The sequence below is a fragment of the Cupressus sempervirens genome, chromosome 7, assembly GCF_028749045.1.
Source record: "Cupressus sempervirens isolate cs-2001-9-10 chromosome 7, ASM2874904v1, whole genome shotgun sequence".
NCBI classification, from domain to species: Eukaryota; Viridiplantae; Streptophyta; class Pinopsida; order Cupressales; family Cupressaceae; genus Cupressus; species Cupressus sempervirens.
The window spans coordinates 178,331,691-178,350,824 of record NC_143124.1 but is presented as its reverse complement, the minus strand read 5'-3'; the positions used below and the strand labels follow the sequence as shown (position 1 = coordinate 178,350,824).

At 35.1% G+C, this 19,134-nt stretch overlaps 1 protein-coding gene across 1 annotated transcript; it reads right to left on the bottom strand.

The window, feature by feature from the left end:
• Nucleotides 1–11,489: 11,489 nt before the first annotated feature.
• On the bottom strand, nucleotides 11,490–17,504 carry LOC149546086 (uncharacterized). Its single transcript, XM_089790996.1, has 2 exons — nucleotides 14,911–17,504; nucleotides 11,490–14,773 (listed from the first exon to the last, which is right to left on the bottom strand). The coding sequence occupies exons 1-2, from the start codon at nucleotides 17,401–17,403 to the stop codon at nucleotides 11,948–11,950; spliced, it is 5,319 nt and encodes a 1,772-aa protein (XP_089647122.1). The 5' UTR covers nucleotides 17,404–17,504; the 3' UTR covers nucleotides 11,490–11,947.
• Between the last annotated feature and the right edge of the window lie 1,630 nt (nucleotides 17,505–19,134).

Genomic DNA, 19,134 nt, shown 5'->3' with positions numbered 1-19,134 from the left:
ATCAACATGTTTGAAATGGTCAAAAGATGAAGGAGTCAAAAATAGATTGTACTAAGGCCTATATGGATAAGTACGATCCATCTCCTATTCGTAAAACCAAAATACATTATTATACATGAATCAAAGTTGAAGATAAGTTAATAACAATGCGTACATAAAAATAGTACAAATTATTTTTCTTCAAAAGTTCATACTATAAGTATTTGAGGTTGTGCCTCAATGATTGATGGATCAAGATCTGTATAAGCATCAAATTGTGTAATAGATGAAAATCCCTACAAAATCAAATAAAAAGAATATATGAGAACATGTTATTAAATTCTAGTTCAAATGTACATTATTTATAGTGTAATTCAAAGTCCATACCATATGAGGGATGCCAATGTCTGAAGGTCTCGAAAAAATACTATACAACCTCCTAGGAGGAACATTATCATCCATCCTCTATTAATTGAAAATCAACATACATTAATATGGTTAATACAATTATGCATATATGTAGAAAGTAAATAATTATGCACTTTATAAATTTTAATTAATTTTTTACCTACTGATCCTGACTCTCTCCCTCTCCATAAAGAAGCTCAACAAATGACTCAACATCAATCTCATCACTACCACTGCCATTAGCAACGTATGCCTCATCATCAAAATTAGCACCCTCAACGTCATGGCCACCCTCTGCTACATCAACATCACCCTAGGGGACTCTGCATATACCTCCACAACTCATACAAATGTGTCCAAGTAGACAAATATTTTTCACATGCATCCACTAGTCTACTAAATTGCCTAAAAGGGCACTCAATGAAGTAAGAGCATATGGCATTTCTCGATGATGGAGAGGCGCTAGGATAACTAGTGCAGGTAGAGGAACAAGAGGCTGAGGACATTTGTGATTCCTTGTATTATCGTTGAGCTTTTCCCTAGGCCTATCCTAAGGCATCCCTCCACTAACCCCCTAAAATGCTCTAATATCAAAATAATTGGGTTTCAAACCCAATTCAAACACAGTCCATAGTTTCTTAAGGAAGTACATGGGCACCTCATGATAGCATGTGGTGGATGGTTAAATACCATCCACTGCCGCTCCCAAAAGTGTTGTGATATACGAGGATGCGTGCACCATCTAATATATATGTGAGGATTCTTGTCACTTATCACTAGAACCCGTCTTCGAGTTTATAAAATATCTTTTTAAAATGTCCTTTTTGTAATTTGAGCTAATGGACCTCTTTATAAGATAGGCCATCAAAATAGAAATCACATATTTTTCCTCCATAGTCTAAAGCTATCGATGTCACTATCAAAATGCTCAATATAGTGTACAACACATTGCATGCTATCTGCAAGGCAAAGTGCGTGAGGGGAGGTGGGCCTCACGTCTAATGGTTTGAATATCTCACATGAGGTCATGAAGGTTTTGCCTCATGCTCTCCCTTAGATCCTTTGTGATAGGTGGTGGAGGAGGACTAGGTGGTCTTGGAGGTGGGGGTGGAGATGGAGGGGGTGGGGTGGGAGAGGGGGTGGGGGTGGGTTCATCAAATATAATCTGCATATATTTATATAACATAAAAATTCACAAAATTACTATTTAATAAGATAAACCTAAAATATTAATTATATAAATGCACATCTTTAAAACCATATCAATTTACATCTAGTACGTCTTTAACTACTTGAATATAACATAAAGAGGAGAGAGTATATTTGGATTAAAGAAACATTGTGGACATAATAAACATACATAACTATACAAAGCATAGTAAACAAAAACTTACTTTAACATTATATAAAATTAAATATCATATTAAATAATATTGAAAATGAAGACTAAATAAAAGTTAAACACTTAAGTAAACTTTAATCTTAAGGCTAATTGAACATTATACCAAATTTATGCCTAATCATAAAACAATACTCCAAAAAACTATTAATAAATCAACTTAAATATGAATTCTAAAAAATAAATTGAATCATTACTAAAAACCTAACTAAAATCTAAGACAATATGAATGGTAACTTTAAACAAAATTAAAATAATAATCTAGCACTAAAATAAAGTTAAACACTTAACTAAACTTTAATCTTAAGGCTAATTGAATGTTATACCAAATTTAAGCCTAATCATAAACTAATACTCCAAAAAACTATTAATAAATCAACTTAAATGTGAATTCTAAAATTAACTTATATTTATGTTTAGGATTATGCCTTAGCATTTACGATTAATGTTCAATATTAACAATTAGGATTTAACATTTAAGATTCTGGTTTGGGTTAGGATTTAGGGTTATCCATTTATAATTAGGGTAGAGTAATTAACGTTATGATTGGGGTACAAAATATAAGATTTAGGATTACGCCTAGTATTCTAGCTCATCATTTAAGATTAGGCATTTAGAATTATGGTTTATGTTAAGATTTAAGATTTATGGATGATAATTTAAGATTAGAGTTTAGCACATAGAATTAGTGTTTAAAATTTAGGATTAGAATTAGGGTTTACATTTTAGGATCACATGTTAGCTTTAAGGATTAGGATTTATAATTATGTTTAAGATTGGGATTTAGTGTTTAGTAATTTAGATTTTAGTATTTAGGGCAATTATTAAGCAATTAGGGTTTAGCATTTATAATCATGGTTTGACATTTAGAATTAAGGCTAGGGTAAAGATTATGGTATGGGTTTACATCATTATTAGAAATATGATTAGGATTATGGTATGTATATTCTAGGATTTAATATGAGTGTTTGGCATTTATATTTATGTTTAGGATTATGTCTTAGCATTTACGATTAAGGTTCAATATTAACAATTAGGATTTAACTTTTAAGATTGCGGTTTGGGTTAGGATTTAGGGTTATCCATTTAGAATTAGGGCAGAGTAATTACCATTATGATTGGGGCACAAAATATAATATTTAGGATTATGGCTAGTATTTTGGCTTATCATTTAAGATTAGGCATTTAGAATTATGGTTTAGGCTAAGATTTAGGATTTATGGACGATAATTTAAGATTAGAGTTTAGCACTTAGAATTAGTGTTTAAAATTTAGGATTAGAATTAGGGTTTACATTTTAGGATCATGTTCCATCTTTAGGGACTATGATTTTTAATTATGGTTAGGATTAAGATTACTTTCCATCATGGTTACATTAATGGTTCTAGGGCAAGGGTTCAAGTGTTAGGTTTAAGATTTGAAGTTACAATTAGAATTAGGGTTTAATATTTAGGATTAGGTATATCATTTAAGAAATGGGTTAGGATACTTGTATTAGGGTTTGAAATTAATGATCATGGTTAGGTTTCTCATTTTTAATATAATGGTTAAAATTTTAATTAGTGTTAGGGTTAGGCTTAGAATTATGGTGAGAGTGGGATTTTACATCAAGGTTAATACTATGTTTAGGGTTACTGTGTAGTTTTATAAAAAAATAGATATGGCCATTAAATTATTGAAAATTTTGTTGCAAATTTTATCTAAGTAAATAATGAAATGATAAATGGACACGATGACACATAATTTGGAGTAAGGGATTAAAATTTTTGCATTTGATTTGGAAGGGAAACATGATTTATTGAAAATCACAATAGAATTTAAGAGAGTCTAGGTTTATGTCATAATTAGGGCTAGGGTTGTGTTAAGGATTTGGTTATGATTGTTTAGGATTAGGGTTTTAGTTAATGTTAGGATTAGAGTTGGGCTTAGGATTAGAGTTACATGAATCTAGGGTATAGAGTTAAAATTATGGTTTTAAAGTAAGGGAGCACATTATACTTAGTTTTTTTGTTTAGGATTTAGATTTTTATTGTACAATTATGGTTAGGTTGAGGTTAGACTTAGGAATATAGTTTTAGATTACGTTAAAAGAAGGTTTTGAAGGGACCCTAAAACCCTTTAACAACTAGAGAAAAGATAAAACAATAAAACCACTAGGAAAGAAGTCCTAAAACCAACAACAAAATCAAGTTTTACAGGGACCTAAAACCACAAACATAGTCCAAAAAAAGAGAACCCAAGTTTTACAAGGACCTGGAACCACTAAAATAGTTTAGACCAAAAACTAGTACTAAGTACCACATCCAAAAAATAGGACCAAAACAGGACAAAACCAAAGAATCAGCAACCTCTTTACCAATCACACCAGTATCCTGGATGGAATCAGCAGCCGAAGCAACATCATCTTTCAGGGCTTTCTTCCTCGAGCTCTGCCTTGTTCTTTTGCTTGGACCCTCAGGAGATATAATTTCTTCATTGACTCTTTTGCCAAGGCTCATAGCAGCAACACAAATACTAGATGTGACCTATTCCATCCTTGTTCCATTTTCCTTGATAAGCATTCTGAGATTTTTCTCATAGTTTTTGAGTTTATTAGGGATATCTCCCATTTGTTCTTCCAAATGGCTGATTTTGGCATGGTCGGTATCCTGGATGTGTTGCAGAGTTTCCACTTTCTTCTTCAACCCCATCAATTCATTATAAATCCAAGAATCAAAATGGAGAATGGAGTTAGCTTTGAGCTTGGTAGAATGTAGGAAGGAGAGCTTGGTTTCCCTCTGCGAAGAATCAGTGGTACCATTTGCAAACTCATGAGGAGGGGAGCCAACCATATCTACATGTTCCTCCTCCCTAGTCTCAACAGGATTCTCATTCTAAATAAGGTCATCCTTGTCATGACCTCCAATCTCTGTAGCAAGTAAGGTAGGTTTAACCATTTGATCCTCCTCTCTCGCCTCAATATGATTCACAATAAGAATATCTTTGTCTTTAACCCCTCCACTAGAAACAGTTTGAATGTCCTCCTTCTCAGGGTTGCTCTATTCTGAATTTCCTTCACTTATGTCTTTCTCGTTCCCTTTCTCAATTTTTCCTTTGGTCTCTGGATGTCCTTCCAAATTTGAGCTAAAATACCCAACATCCATACCATCCTCTTCCTCACAAGTATCATTCTCTGAGCTAACAATATTCTCAAACTCAGAAACCTCTTCCACAACTTGTTTCTAAGTATTAGAGGGTTTACATTTGGGGTCCTTTTCTTTTCCTTTTACAATTGGTTTACTTAGGAATATAGTTAGTTCTATGGCTGATGTTGCGATTTTTAATAGGGTTAGGCTTAAGATAATGGTTTAGGTTTATGTCATAATTAGTATTAAGATTTTGTACCTTGTTTACCATTATGATTTAATATTTGTGATCAAGATCATTTGATATATAGGCAAATTACTTAAATTATCTATTATTTGATATATTAAATTTAAAATTTATTTTAATACATAAAGATTGGTTATTTATTATTTTAAAACTAAAATAAATTCTAACTTATTTTTTCATATAATGTTTTCAATTCATACATGTCAACATATGTGAATAATTGAGAGACTGCAACACTTACCAATTTTTATAAATTTAATACATCTACATAAAATATTAAACTTACATTAAATTCAAACATACATACATCACCTTAAACTACAAGATTAGGTTTACATGGTTAAGTTTTAGAAATAACATTTTAGGGTATGAGTTCATTAAACTTGGTTCTAGGTTTAGTGTTAGGGTATGGATATGAGTAGCTAGCATCATGGTTTACATTTACATTTAAAGTCTAGTGTCTATATGGTAGGGTTATGTATATAACGGTTGAAACTTAACTTATTATCTAGAGCTAGGCATTTAAGGTTTAGACCTAGATGTAGGATTGAAGTAAGGATTTCATATTATGTGAATTACATAGGGTTCATTTATGATGTACATAAATTAAGGTCAATGTTACTATGGCTCTAGTTAAAATTGGATTACATGGTTAGCTATATGTTTAAACAATCTAAACATCTAATTCATCTATCTAATCATCCATCACTTTAATTTTAATTAAATACATCGAAACATCTAAAATAATAAATTTTAAATGAACATCTATAAAACTTAATGAACATTTAATGAACATCTATCTATCAAAATATATGACATTTTAATTTGCAGAGATTTTAAATTAACAACAATCTAAATATAAAACTATTAACAGTGGAAATGTAGAATTTTACATATAAAAAACTAGTAAACGTGAAAAAAAGAAAATAAATTGACGAAATTATAAAGCAAAAAACTAAAAACAATGAAATAAAATAATAGAAAACAAAGTAAAATACATGGTAGAGTGAAAAACAATAACTGGGGATCAGTAGAAAACACAAAACGAGCTCCCATTTCCAAGCATAAATTGGGCTCCCATTTCGCAATGAGAATGAAAATGACAAAAAAGCCCACAAAAATGGGTTATATGTTTTTTTCAAATCAGGTACCCGATTTTAAAAATCGGGTGCCTAATCTGTATTCAAAAATCGAGCCCCTGATATTTGATTATGAATCAAGCATTCGAACCATAATGGGTACTTGATTTGTGTAAAATCAAGTGCCCGATTTTAAAATCACGGTTCGGATGCCCAATTTTTGAATACAGATTGGGCACCCAAACCATAGCGGGTACTCGATTCTAACAAATCGGGTACCCATTTATGAAGAGGTGTCATTCCACAGAATTGCGACCCAACTTTGTGCATTCACCTTGTTTTCAAAACCAAATAATTTATGAAACTTCATTTCGTAAGATGTATGGCTTATTTTAAGTCAGAGTTTGGGGTTTGACTTAGTATGTTGATCAGTTTTGGATGTTTACCAGAGGCCTAGGAGTAAATGTTTTATGATGTTATATGAGATGTCGTGGCTTACATTTTGATCTTTGAGATATGGATCAATGTTTATTATTTGGTCACGATATTTTATTCCTGACCATTGTGATGTATTCACTTATTTTCTATGATGAGTTTTGATTAGTTGCTTTTAGTGCTTTCCAATTGCTTGTATAGAACTGAGGCGATTGATGTGATTTTCTTGGTGTAACCTTTGAGTTTAGATTAGTTATCTTTTGATGCTTTCTAGTTGCTTTTATAGCATTGAGGTGATTATTGTGACTTTCTTTTTGTAACCCTAGAGTTTCGATCAATTATCTTTTGGTGCTTTCTAGTTGTTTGTATAGGACTGACGTGAATATTGTGATTTATCTTTAGGTTCTTTGCAATTGCTTGTATAGAACTGATGTGAAAATTGTAATTTTTTGAGTTGTACTTTTTGTTAGCTTAGGGTAGGTAATCTGTGTGTATGTTGGGAAGTGGCTTGCAATGGAGGTCGGAGCTCTAAAGAGGTTGCCTGGGTAAACCCATTGTAAGTTGTTTTAATAAGTGATAAAATTTTGTTAAATGGGTTTAAAATGAATTAATAAGAGTCAATATTTTTCCTCGCCCATGCCTTGAGTGCTAGTACAGGCTAGGATGGGAGTAGAGAGGATGTTTGGTTGTGACCTTACCTTGTTAGTATGCCTTGTCTATATGAAAGGATATTGATGCCACGTAGAGACACTAGGGGTCAAAGTCCAAAGAGGCTACGAGGTTAACCTTAGAGTTGGCTCGTGTACATAGAAGATTTCCTAACTATCTTTGTTGCCTCTGGGATTAGATGTTACTTGTGTCTTGGTACCTTTGAGATAGATTGCTATCAGGTGTTTCCTTGACCTAGATGTTGGTTATGACTTGTGGATTGATATTTGTATGGGACTTGAGATTATCTCCTCGGCATGGTGGAGTGGGCCATTTAGATTCTACGAGGTCGGGTGATAGTGTTTCTTATACCATTGAGATCTGACAGTTGGATGTCGTTGCTGGATGCGCTTATGCAATTGTTCCTTTCATTTTGATCTTGTGTTTCTGATGGATGGTAATATTCTGTTGTACTATTCTTGATTATCAGAGATCTTATGAGATGATTGTAATATATTCATGATGTATATTCTTTGAGTTTTTCATACCTTGTGACTTGTACATCGAATGATTATGCATTCTGGTTATACCATGTGGCATCTTATGTAATTGTATATTATTTTATTGGATTTGTACTTGTGGTTATTCTATGATGTGGATTTTTTATGTATTGAATTTAGTATTAATAAAACTTATGTATGTGATTCAATGTCATGGAACCCTTAAGAGATGTAATTGTTAATGTATTGCTTTGTATGAATGTGAGTTATTGCTTCTGCTATATTATCTCTTGTTGTTATTATCTTTCAAAAAAAAAGTCTTGGCAAACTTAGTGAAACTTAAGGTTAATTTCTTTTGGGTTCCCTCGCGGGGCATTACAAGATAGATTTGATATTTAGTATCTATTCACAAAAATATGCACACATCAAGTGTAGCCACTCATAGTATGAATATCTAAAACACATATGCATAATAATCCAAAAATGCAACTAGTGAAAAGATGTTTTAGTAGTGTAAACATTCATAAGTATTTGAATGTTACAAGACCATTCCTTTCATATTTAATCCTAAATAAACATCATAAATAAATATTTTATTTAAATTAAAGCAATAAATATCATTTACGACATTAGAGCATATATCAATTAAAACCTTGAACAAAGCATAACAAAGCACATAAACTATGGATCTGTAACAACATCAAGATAGCATAGTCAAATATTCATTGATAGAAAATAAATCTATTATCATCATAAAACACCATGGCACATCACAGTTGGATCACCATGAAAATAAGATCAAATTTGGTATTATAAGCTATCATCTATGTGAGCGATGATGTTAGTAAAAACTAAAATAATGTATTATAACTAGCAACATCTCATAATGTCAATACAAAATCAAATTAGAAATAGTCATGACATATATAAACGTGTCTAGCTCAAATCAAAATAAGAAAAAAAAAATGCAACCACATGGCAAACACTAAATCCTCCATCCCTAGGCATAGGCTTACTCCTAGGAAGCTATAAAAAGATAGGGGTATAATTTTGTCAATCATGAAACATCCTCCCAAGTAGCTAAAGCCTCATCATTTGGGTCCCATTGGACCCTTACCTACTCGGTGTCTCAACCTCTATAGGTCAACCTATGATCTTGAAGAACACAAATGGACTTCAAAGAAAGTTGTCCACCCTCTGCAAGTAAAACACCTCAATTAAAAACATTAGACACCTCAAGAATAAACTATCTCAACACAAACATGAAACACATCATGGATGCACAATAGGCTAAGTGGCAATGACAAGCAATATGCAATATGGCCAATCCTCTCAAAGATCTCAAAAGGCCCGACAAAATCTTGTGTTAACTTAGAGCCTTTCTCATTATAAATGGGGTTCTTTTATGGCCAAACTTGCAAAAAGACATGGTTACCCATTGAAAAGTGATTATCTAACCTATGACCATCTACACAATTTTGTCAATCTTGGGTAATAGCTAAGTGTTCTCTAATATGAACAACCTATCGCTCCATATCCATGGAATATGAAAAATGAAACATGGGAATCGATAACAATTAGGAAAGGAAATTTTATTTTTTTGGTGCAAATGGACCTAGAAAACAAGCTTCACATCAAACAGAGCCACTAAAAACATAAAGCAAAGATGTTGGCTAAATATTTCACACAAATAGGTGTTGAGTATATTGAAACCTTTTCTCTAATTACTAAAATGAACTCCATTTGTACAATAGTTGTTTTGGCTGCAAACTTTGGTTGAAATAATTTTCAAGTGGATGTAAAATGTGCATTTCTACATGGTAATTTAAAAGAAGAAATTTATCAGCAACAATCACTAGGATTTGTTAAAGTAGGTGAAGAAAATTTCGCTTGTAAATTTAAAAATTCAATATATGATCTTAAGCAAGTTCCAAGGGCATGATACTCCAAAATAAATGACTACTTCATAGAAGTAAGATTTAAAAGAAGTAAAGTTTATCTAGATGTGTTTGTAAAACATAATGATGGTCAAATTGTTGTAATTGTATTATATGTAGAGAATTTGATCATTGCAAGAGATCACAAAGTGTATTGAAAGTACCAAGGATCACCACAAACAATCTTTTGAAATAATTGATCGAAGATTCATGCACTATTTCATTGGCATGCTAGTTTGGAAAGAAAAAGGAGGAATCATGCTTTTGTCAGGCAAACTATACTCTTGATATATTAAAGACATTTAATATGAGTAAATTGTGAAAGTAGAATTGAAATTGAGTGCTACCTCTACTCAAAAGATTGATGGAAAAATGTATAGACAACTTGTTCTCGGTCTTTTATATCCCACTATAACTAGTCTAAATATTGCACATGAAATTGACATTGTATCCAAGTAAATGACAAATCCATGCATTGAACATTAAAAAAAAACTAAAATAATGTTAAAATACATTACAGGTACTTATCAACTTGGCATTGGATTCAAATATGGAGGAGTCTACTCTAGTTGGATGCACAAATTGTAATTATACAAGTAACTTTGATAATAGAAAATCAATTTTAGAATACATCCTTCATCTTGGATCTGGTCCAATTCCTTAAAGCTGAATATATTGATTCATCAGAAACATCTCGAAAAACATTGTAGTTTAAAAAATTACTTGACAAAACACACTGCCCACAAAGTTCTCCCACTCATATCTTATCATAATCAAAGAACTATCAAACTAGGTATTTAAGCATATAGGTCTTTATCACTTTGTTCGTAACTTGATTGAAAGACAGGTCATAGAACTACAATTTTATAGAAAGGAGATCAAATTGCTAACCTATTTAGCAAAGCGCTGCCTATTGTCAAATTTGTTGAACTTAGACATAATTCAAGGAAGTTCCTATCCACTCCAAGTAAACATTATGGAGTCAGGGAAGTTAGCTGGTGGAATAATGTTTATAGAAGCTACCCTACCGTGTGTGTGAACATCTATTATAAATATGTTTCACAATAAATTTCACTTGTTAGATTTCTTTTCACCATATTTTCAAGAATCTTCTAGAGATCTACATAAATTCAACAAATACTGTAGCCTCCTTCCATTTGGAGTATAAGAACATTAACAGCAGACTGCTGCATATATGTGCAGATAATATAATTCCAAGTGTTGTTAAGCTGCTCTGTTTTTTTCACTGTGCAAATAATATATTTATTAAGTATTTTCAATTTGCTCTGATTTTATTATTATTTTGATTGTTCAATAAATTTTGCCAGCAATTTGACAAGTTCATATATCAATCTAAACAGCAAATAGATTGTCCAACGAATCTATTTGAACATTGACCAACTTTAATCATTGTTTATTTGGGATTTAGAATAGTTTTTGCAGTCTACTTCCAGCTATTATTTGCTCTTTTGATAATAAATTTCATATCCTCATTCATATATATATATATACACATTCAGGTTGCAGACTTGTTAAGAGTTGCATCCCTAAACAATATAGTCTGCAAGAGTGGTAGTATGGCGGAATGAAATGAAAATAAGAATTTCTATTTCCCATCTTGAATCTGAGAATAGAGTCTAATTTTAATATTCAAAATGCTCTGTCAACAGAACCATCAAAATGCTCAATTACAGCCAAATTTGGTCATGACCAAAACCTTCCATAAGCTCATTTCTAAAATCGACAATTCAATATTGATCTTAATTAATTAACAAACATCAAATATCAGGGACACTTCAGATCTTTACAAAACTACAGAAAAATGCTTCAAATATACTTCAACACACAGGATGGGTTTTATCACTTCACGAAACTACAAAACTACTATCACTTCAGGTAGCAATTTTGATGCAAAAGACACCAACGTCTACGTTCTGCTACTGAAAGTAAAAATCCACTATACAACATCTATATATTAAACAGGCCACAACAAGACCCCATGACAGACAACAAAGCTAGAAAAAGGAATAACCTATATTTACCTTTCAAAATGTTAGCAGGTCGATCTGGACTGTATCTATGACTGTGGAGAAAATAAAAACACCTAAACCCAAACTATTACCAAGTGGATTGATACTTCAAAGAACGAAAACCAGAACAAGGAAGCAGCTGGGAAGGAATCTGCAACCTTACATTAAGGCTGCAACTCGAGGCTTGAGGCTATTTGCGAGGTTCTCAAAACTCTGAGCCAGCTGAAGTCCATCCAGAGTTAATTGGAACTGTCCATTTCCTTCCTTGGCCATTTCCTCCAAGATACTCATTGCAGGATTTTTCCCATACATTATTGTATGAAGTGTCATCTTAGGCTCCTGCCTTTTCATTCTATTCACTAAAGAAACAGGATCCTCTCCACCTCCGTTCTCCCCATCACTCAAGAATATAACAACCGGTTTTCTCGTGTCCTCTTTTTGGCTTCTGGTTGCTTTGATCATTAATTTATGTGCAGCATCCAATCCAAATGAATACATGGTTCCTCCATCTGCGCGGTATTGAATAAGTGAATCGACAGCAGCTTCCTCCATATCTTGAATTTCTATAGCAACGCTTGCAGATGTGTCAAATAAGACCACTGATATTGAATCTTCACATACTGTTCTTAACCGAGCTTGAATAAACCTCAAAATGGCCTCATATACACATCCCAACCTACAGTCATGATTGCTAAATTTGGCCATTGTAGGGCCAATATCAGAGTAGCCCATTGAACCTGATTTATCAATCACAAAAATGACATGATAAGGTATGTTATTAGAATGATCGCAGCCAAAATGATGTCCGTCATCAGTCACATAGCCTGCAGAGTTCATTCGTTGCCCAGTTTTTGAGATGGGTTCGTGCCACAGTTTCTCAATGCAATAGGATTTTTTAGAACCCTTGTCCTGTAAGTTGTGCTCCTCTGATTTGCAATAGTGATTGCACAGGCCAAACTCAGTGCCCTCTTCTTTTGTGCAAGGATCAGCAAATCTAATATATTCCCAGTAAGTCTCATGAGTCATCTCATCTTTGGGAACATTAAAATCAGGTCCATATTTCACAGTCTCGTGCCTGGCACCATCATAGAGATTGCTAGTACACATCTCAGAGCCTTTACAGGGAACCAAATGGATATGACCCCGCCCCTGTTTCTTGCAATACATATTGCACATCTCAGCCTCTCCTTTCTCTCCCCATTTATACTTTCGATCCTTAATGTCAATATCTTCCTCCTCTGAAATGAATCTTACATTCCTCATATTCCCATGAGTTGTTTCATGCAAGCCAAGGTGACCCATTGGACGCCGACAGAAGTAACTGCAAGCTTGGCATCTGGTGTCACAGTAGTGCACAGACAGTTCATTCTTGGTGTGAATATGTGGCCCTCGATGCTTCCTCTCAAAAGGAGGTATGGGAATGCAACATCCTTTGCGTACGCCATTTTGCTCTGAGATATGTTCATACTGAAAACATCCCCTCTGTCCCTCGAAAACCCTGGTTTGTCTCATAAGCTCTGTAAGGATTTCACAGATCCCGGGCTCTTCACATTTCTCTGCACATCCATGTTCACTTCCACATAAATGTTCTACATTGGGATCTTCCACACCATGAAAATGATCCTTCACTCCACATGTCCTGCTACATCCATTTATAACGCATGGGCATGGGCAATATGTTTCATGGCACTGATGCTGCTCGTGGTCAAGCTCAACTACCACAGCACATGGATTGTTGCAGCTTTCAAGAGAACATAAAATCTTGCATTTATGTTGTGGGGAGTTGCATTTGTGCTGGCTGCCAAGGTGTTCAGGTTCAAGAGAACAAAACTTGTTACAATTCGATGACTTTTCAAACAAGTGACATGTCTGTCCACATGTATGATTTTTCTCTCTGCAGTTGTGACCACCTTCATGCCCAGCCAGATCCCTGCACAGGCTTAAGGTCTCAGCTTCTTCTTCCTCTCCCCGTTCACGAACACAATAACTGCAGGGCTCAGTACAGGAGTGACTACTCATGCAAGAGTGATCATCATCATGGCCTTTCTCAAGCACGCATCTCCAAAAACATCGAGAACATTTGCACCCACAGACAAACAAACCTTGTTTTATTTTTCCAAGAATTACATCTGCCTCCAACACTAACCTTTCCACCTCATCATTATCGTAGAAATCCATTGTGTTTGAGCTTATCCACCGTTGAACTCGATCACGCCTTCTCTCTGCCACTGCACTAAGGAACCTCTCCAAAATGGAATGCCAGGAATCAATATTGCTTCCTTTCCTAGGTACAACGGCCTCTAGTTTTAGCCTCAGTTGAGCTAACAAATCTCTAATAGTAATAGAACTAGATGTTGATGATTCCTTGCAAGGTGCTAAACTCAACCCTGAATCTTGAATGTTGATGAGGACTGACTCGCCAACAACAAGAGGCTTGTCAGGAACTTCTTCCTGTGTATCAAAGTTCACGAGCTCCTGCATTTCTTCATCTGAATTAGTGGGAGAAAGAGAAAGACAACCCATATTGATGGCACACATGAGATTTCTCCTTAAAATGTCAACTATGATAGCCACACGTTTACTGTCGACAGAAGACCAATCCTTGACTGCAATCTGAGCAATTATAAGCTTAAGGTCTTTCAAGAAAATAGAGCCATTATCATAGCAAGAATCTGTTTCGTATACCGTCTGTGCCAATTCCATCAAGCTCTCATGATAATATTCTGCCCGGTTATAAGGAGCCATAGCAGCAATTTCGAACTTCCCATCATACATTTTTAATATGAAGTTTTCCTGAGACCTGCTGCATATTTGCGATATCTTCTCATGGAATTCTTGGATAAGGTCATCTACATCAGATTCATCAACATCCTTTATTGCAATGTAAAATAAGCCCTTGAATAGTTTCTTGTCCTGCTCCAGTAGATTTATGCCACTCTGGAAGCGGCTGAAAGCAGACTCTGTATCCTTGTCAAGATGAAAATCCTGTTATACCAGGATTGAATTAAGTTTTGAACTACTGAAGCATAGATTGTAACAACATAGTTTTTTTTACAATGGGGGTTGGCTAAGTCATTTTCCTAAAAGCAAATTAGAGTTTCAGAGTGTGCAGCCAGCCATACCTTTTTGTTGAATATTGTAAGGTTGCTGAGGGCAGCGTTGAGAACGGAGAGAAGCATATCCTCTTGTTCGCTTCGCTCAAAACTTCCAAGCCCCTCAAAGTCCAAGAGCACATAGAGACAGCCGTCTCCTCCTGTAGTGATGGTCATCCACACACCATCAGTGCACCTTCCGCCTGAAACATCCAGAAGAGAACCTGACAAATGGTTCAGCAAATACGACTTCCCACTGCTCTGCTTTCCCATGGAAGATATTACCCTAATTTTACCCCTCCAGCTGTTGAGAACAGCATCATAGAACCCGAAGCGCATCAATTTGGCAAGTGATACGCAATCCGCAAAGTTAACATGAGAAGGGATTTGAAGTCCATCCTTTAAAGCAACCATTCCGTTGTTTTCTGCCCGAGCAATTTGAATGGGCACAAGGCAAAGAAGCTTACGGATCCACATTCCAACTTTCAATTTTGTATTGTAATCTTCTGCATCCGAGAACAAGCACTCAATTTTTTCTGCCAATTTCTCTATATTTTCAGCTTGAAAACAAACCTTTATGTTTGAAAAATCTTTGTCCTTTGCTATCCTTAGTTTCCGAATAAGAGCTTCCAGATATTTGATGCATGCCTCTCCGCTGCAGGGGTCCGTGCTGTCTTCTAGTACTATGTTGAAGTTGATGTCCTTCTTATCTGGTGGAAACAATGCTGGAGTGGTTGCAAATTTGTCAAAAATATGATATATGTAACCCAGAGGAGGGCACGGACCACCTATTTCTGTTTCACCCTGATCCCCATCAGGAACTTTGTTTTGGACTTCTTGTTGCACTACCTCTTTAGCCGAGACGGTCTTGAGAAGATGGGAAGACAGAAAGCCAGGAGCATCATCAGGACTATGCAGTACAAGATGACTTTGTGGTCCAAAGCTATTAATCTTCACTTGCAGATGACCCAAATCCGGTGTCCTGTTTTCATCTGCAAAGAATTTAATGGTCTTCAGATGGTTCATCAGATCGCCCAAAACATAGATTTCCAACATTATATCAAACCCTGCGCGCAACACATCAAGGCAGCTTGAATATTGAGATTGCCTAAACACAATGAAGAAGAACCCATCGGCAGAGATACATGCTTTTGAGAAAGGCTGCTGCAAAGGGAGGGGAATTTGCTTTGACTTCATCATTGGCTTTTCATGGATTTCCAACACCCTCATAGTGTTTGAATCGTCAACCAAAAGCAACTCCATCTTGCGTGGAATCAAATGCATCCATGTAATGACCTTGCTGCCTTTATATATTTCCAGATGAACCTCTACACCAGTCCCGTAAACCTTCCTAAATGACTCATCAAACTTATATATCCCAATCTTGGATCTACTTTTATCATACAGAGCCATTGATCGCGTACCTTCATCCACAGACAACAAATCAAAACCCCGTTTGAAAGTATGAATCGGACTCATGTTATTTATGTTGGACCCAATCTTGGGTGAGCGATACAAATGCAGGCAAGAATCTTTGAAATTATGGATAAAAACCAACAATTCTCCAGAGCTGAGATGAAAAACTTTAAACAAACTTTCATATTCAGGATTCAGGGTTACTAATTCCACAGGCTCACCGCATGCCGGTACAATTGCAGGTCCAGAATTGCTGCTCAATACCTTCAAGTCTTTCTTCATTGGGGACAACTCGCAGGCTTTCCATACAAGCTTCTCCTTCTCCTTAACCTCCGCTCTCATGAAACTACACCTTTGAAACCCTTCACAGAACACCAGAACACTGTTATAATCAACCACACCATCCTTATTTCCACCGTGTGCTGATGAGGTTTTGTTACTATATAAACCCCATCCATCAATTCTAACATTAAAACCAGGCAACAAATCAGCATCATTGTCGGAATTTTTCACACTAGTTACATGAACCCTTCGTGTACGCGAAGCTTTGGAGCGCGAGCTCGCCATGGAAGCAGCCAGAGTATGAAAATCGTAGCTCCCTTCCACACAAATATACACATAATCACAAAGTTCAACCAAATACCTGATGAAATTGCAGGAAACGTCCTTCCTAGAGGCCTCCTTGAAGTGGTCGCCTTCGTGCCAGTAGAAAGCAACCACAGGGCGATCTGACTCTTGCGGAGCAATTATGTAAAGTCCCGCCTCAAATTTCCCGCCCTCCAATTGAGCCACAACAGACTCCTCCAGCAGACCTTTCATTCGGAAAATGCGTATCATCATCTTCTTCTCACCATACATTCCCACGGCAGAGAAGGACCGCTTATTTAATCCGTCGAAATCGATCCGAATTCTTGGCGGGTTTCCTAAGCAAGCGGAAGCAGAAGCGGGCAGGAGCTTATTGCAGAGCCTTAAAATTTCATGTTCTGGAAGTTGAACCTTTTCAACAAAGCTGTAGTCTTGCATGTCAGGGACAATGCGCATCACCCTGAACAGATTAGGCGAAAGACCTGCCATATCTGCTTTAGTATTCTCGACTGGAAGTGACATGATGCAAACAGACTCAGCGAGACACAGAGCAGCGCAACTCCGACAGGAAGGTGAAATTTTCTACTTTCGCTCTTGAAAGAGATAATACAAACGCAAAAGAAGAAGAAGGCTTTATAGAAGAAGTTCCGGCGGCAAAGTATTTTTCCGTATTGATCTGTCAAACATTGGTATCGTTTTAATGAGAAGTGGGCAGTTCCTGGACTGTGAAAAGGTCGGAGTTCAGCAGTTACTTTTCATTATTTCGGCAGATATGAACTTGGCAACTCCTTTCTTGGCTGTTGGCGGCAGTTACTTCGGCTAGAAGAGTAGCCATCAAGAAATTTCCTGAAGCGTTGATATAGAGGAGAACATGGAGGTGGCTTATTTTAGCAGACATGTGATCTGCCAAACATCATTAGTATTTTTTTAATTTTAATTAAAAATTAAGATAATTAGTTAATATATTAGTATTATTATAATAAATATTGTTGTTGTTGTAATTCTTTAAGTTTGTATTGCAATTGTTGTTGTATTTCTTTAAGTTTGTGTTGCAATTCTTTTTAGTGACGAGATTTTTTGAATTGTTATTATTATTATTAATGTTTCATGAAAGTGTTAAATGTTGTATTAATTCTTTGGAAAGATAGATTATTGAGATAAAAAAGAAATTAAAGGAGATATTTAAAAACTTGAAATGTAGATTAATATATTTATATCTTAAAAGAATAAATGACAGATATATATTTTTAATTTTCAAAAAGAGAAATGAATGGTAGATCTTTTAGAGGCACTCAAACATGTCACAAGATTACCTCACACAATGAAGTGAGCAAAACAAATTTCTATAGGTCTACCTCTTTCAAATAAAGTTCATGTAAGATTGCATAACAAGATTTAAGTAATTTTGCTATTTAATATAATAATTATATGTACGTATACATCATATTATAATGCTCACATTAATATTCTCAGGCACGTGAAGAATAAATTGGATAATGGAGAATCAACAAGAATGTGTAGTGTGTATCAATCTTTATATAATAATGTGAACACCAAATTTAATATATCAACAATGATAATATCTTCAAATAATTAAAATTATAAATGAAAAGTACCTTTAACCAATGTCATTAATACTAAAGAATCTAGTATATATAAAATAAATATTGGGATTGTTCTAAAATTTATTGCATCATATGGAAACTAGATTTTGAGTTTTTGAGGGCTCTGCTCTTTTTTGCTCTGATTTTTTGTTGATTGTTTTCTCTGCTTCCGATGCCAGAGGTAGGTTTCTAGTCTTGCTCGTTGTCGGCAAGGTGGCAAAGGATAAGTTCAAGGTCGACGACGGTGGACACTTGGATGTCCTCACATGTATGAGCATCGAAGGTGGTTGTTCTTCACCTAGTGCTCCATTTATTTCTAACTCTCTTGCAGATGTTGATCAAATAATTAGTATTGACAAATGAGTGTCAACACACTTAACCATTTTTGTATGGTTGTCGAGTACATAGTGTATGCTAAGTAAGAATCACAGTTAGTTCTGAGCCATAAACAATGTCGAGTCACAGTTAGTGCCGAGTAGATCACTATGTAGTATGTGCCGAGTGATTCAGGAACAAGTGTATGTCGAGCTACTCAAGAAGATCATGTGCTGAGCATTACAGAGTTTAATAGGTACCGAGCAAAGTAGGAAATACAGTTGATGCTGAGCAATCCAGGAATAGTATTTGCCAAGCATCAATAAGACTTTAT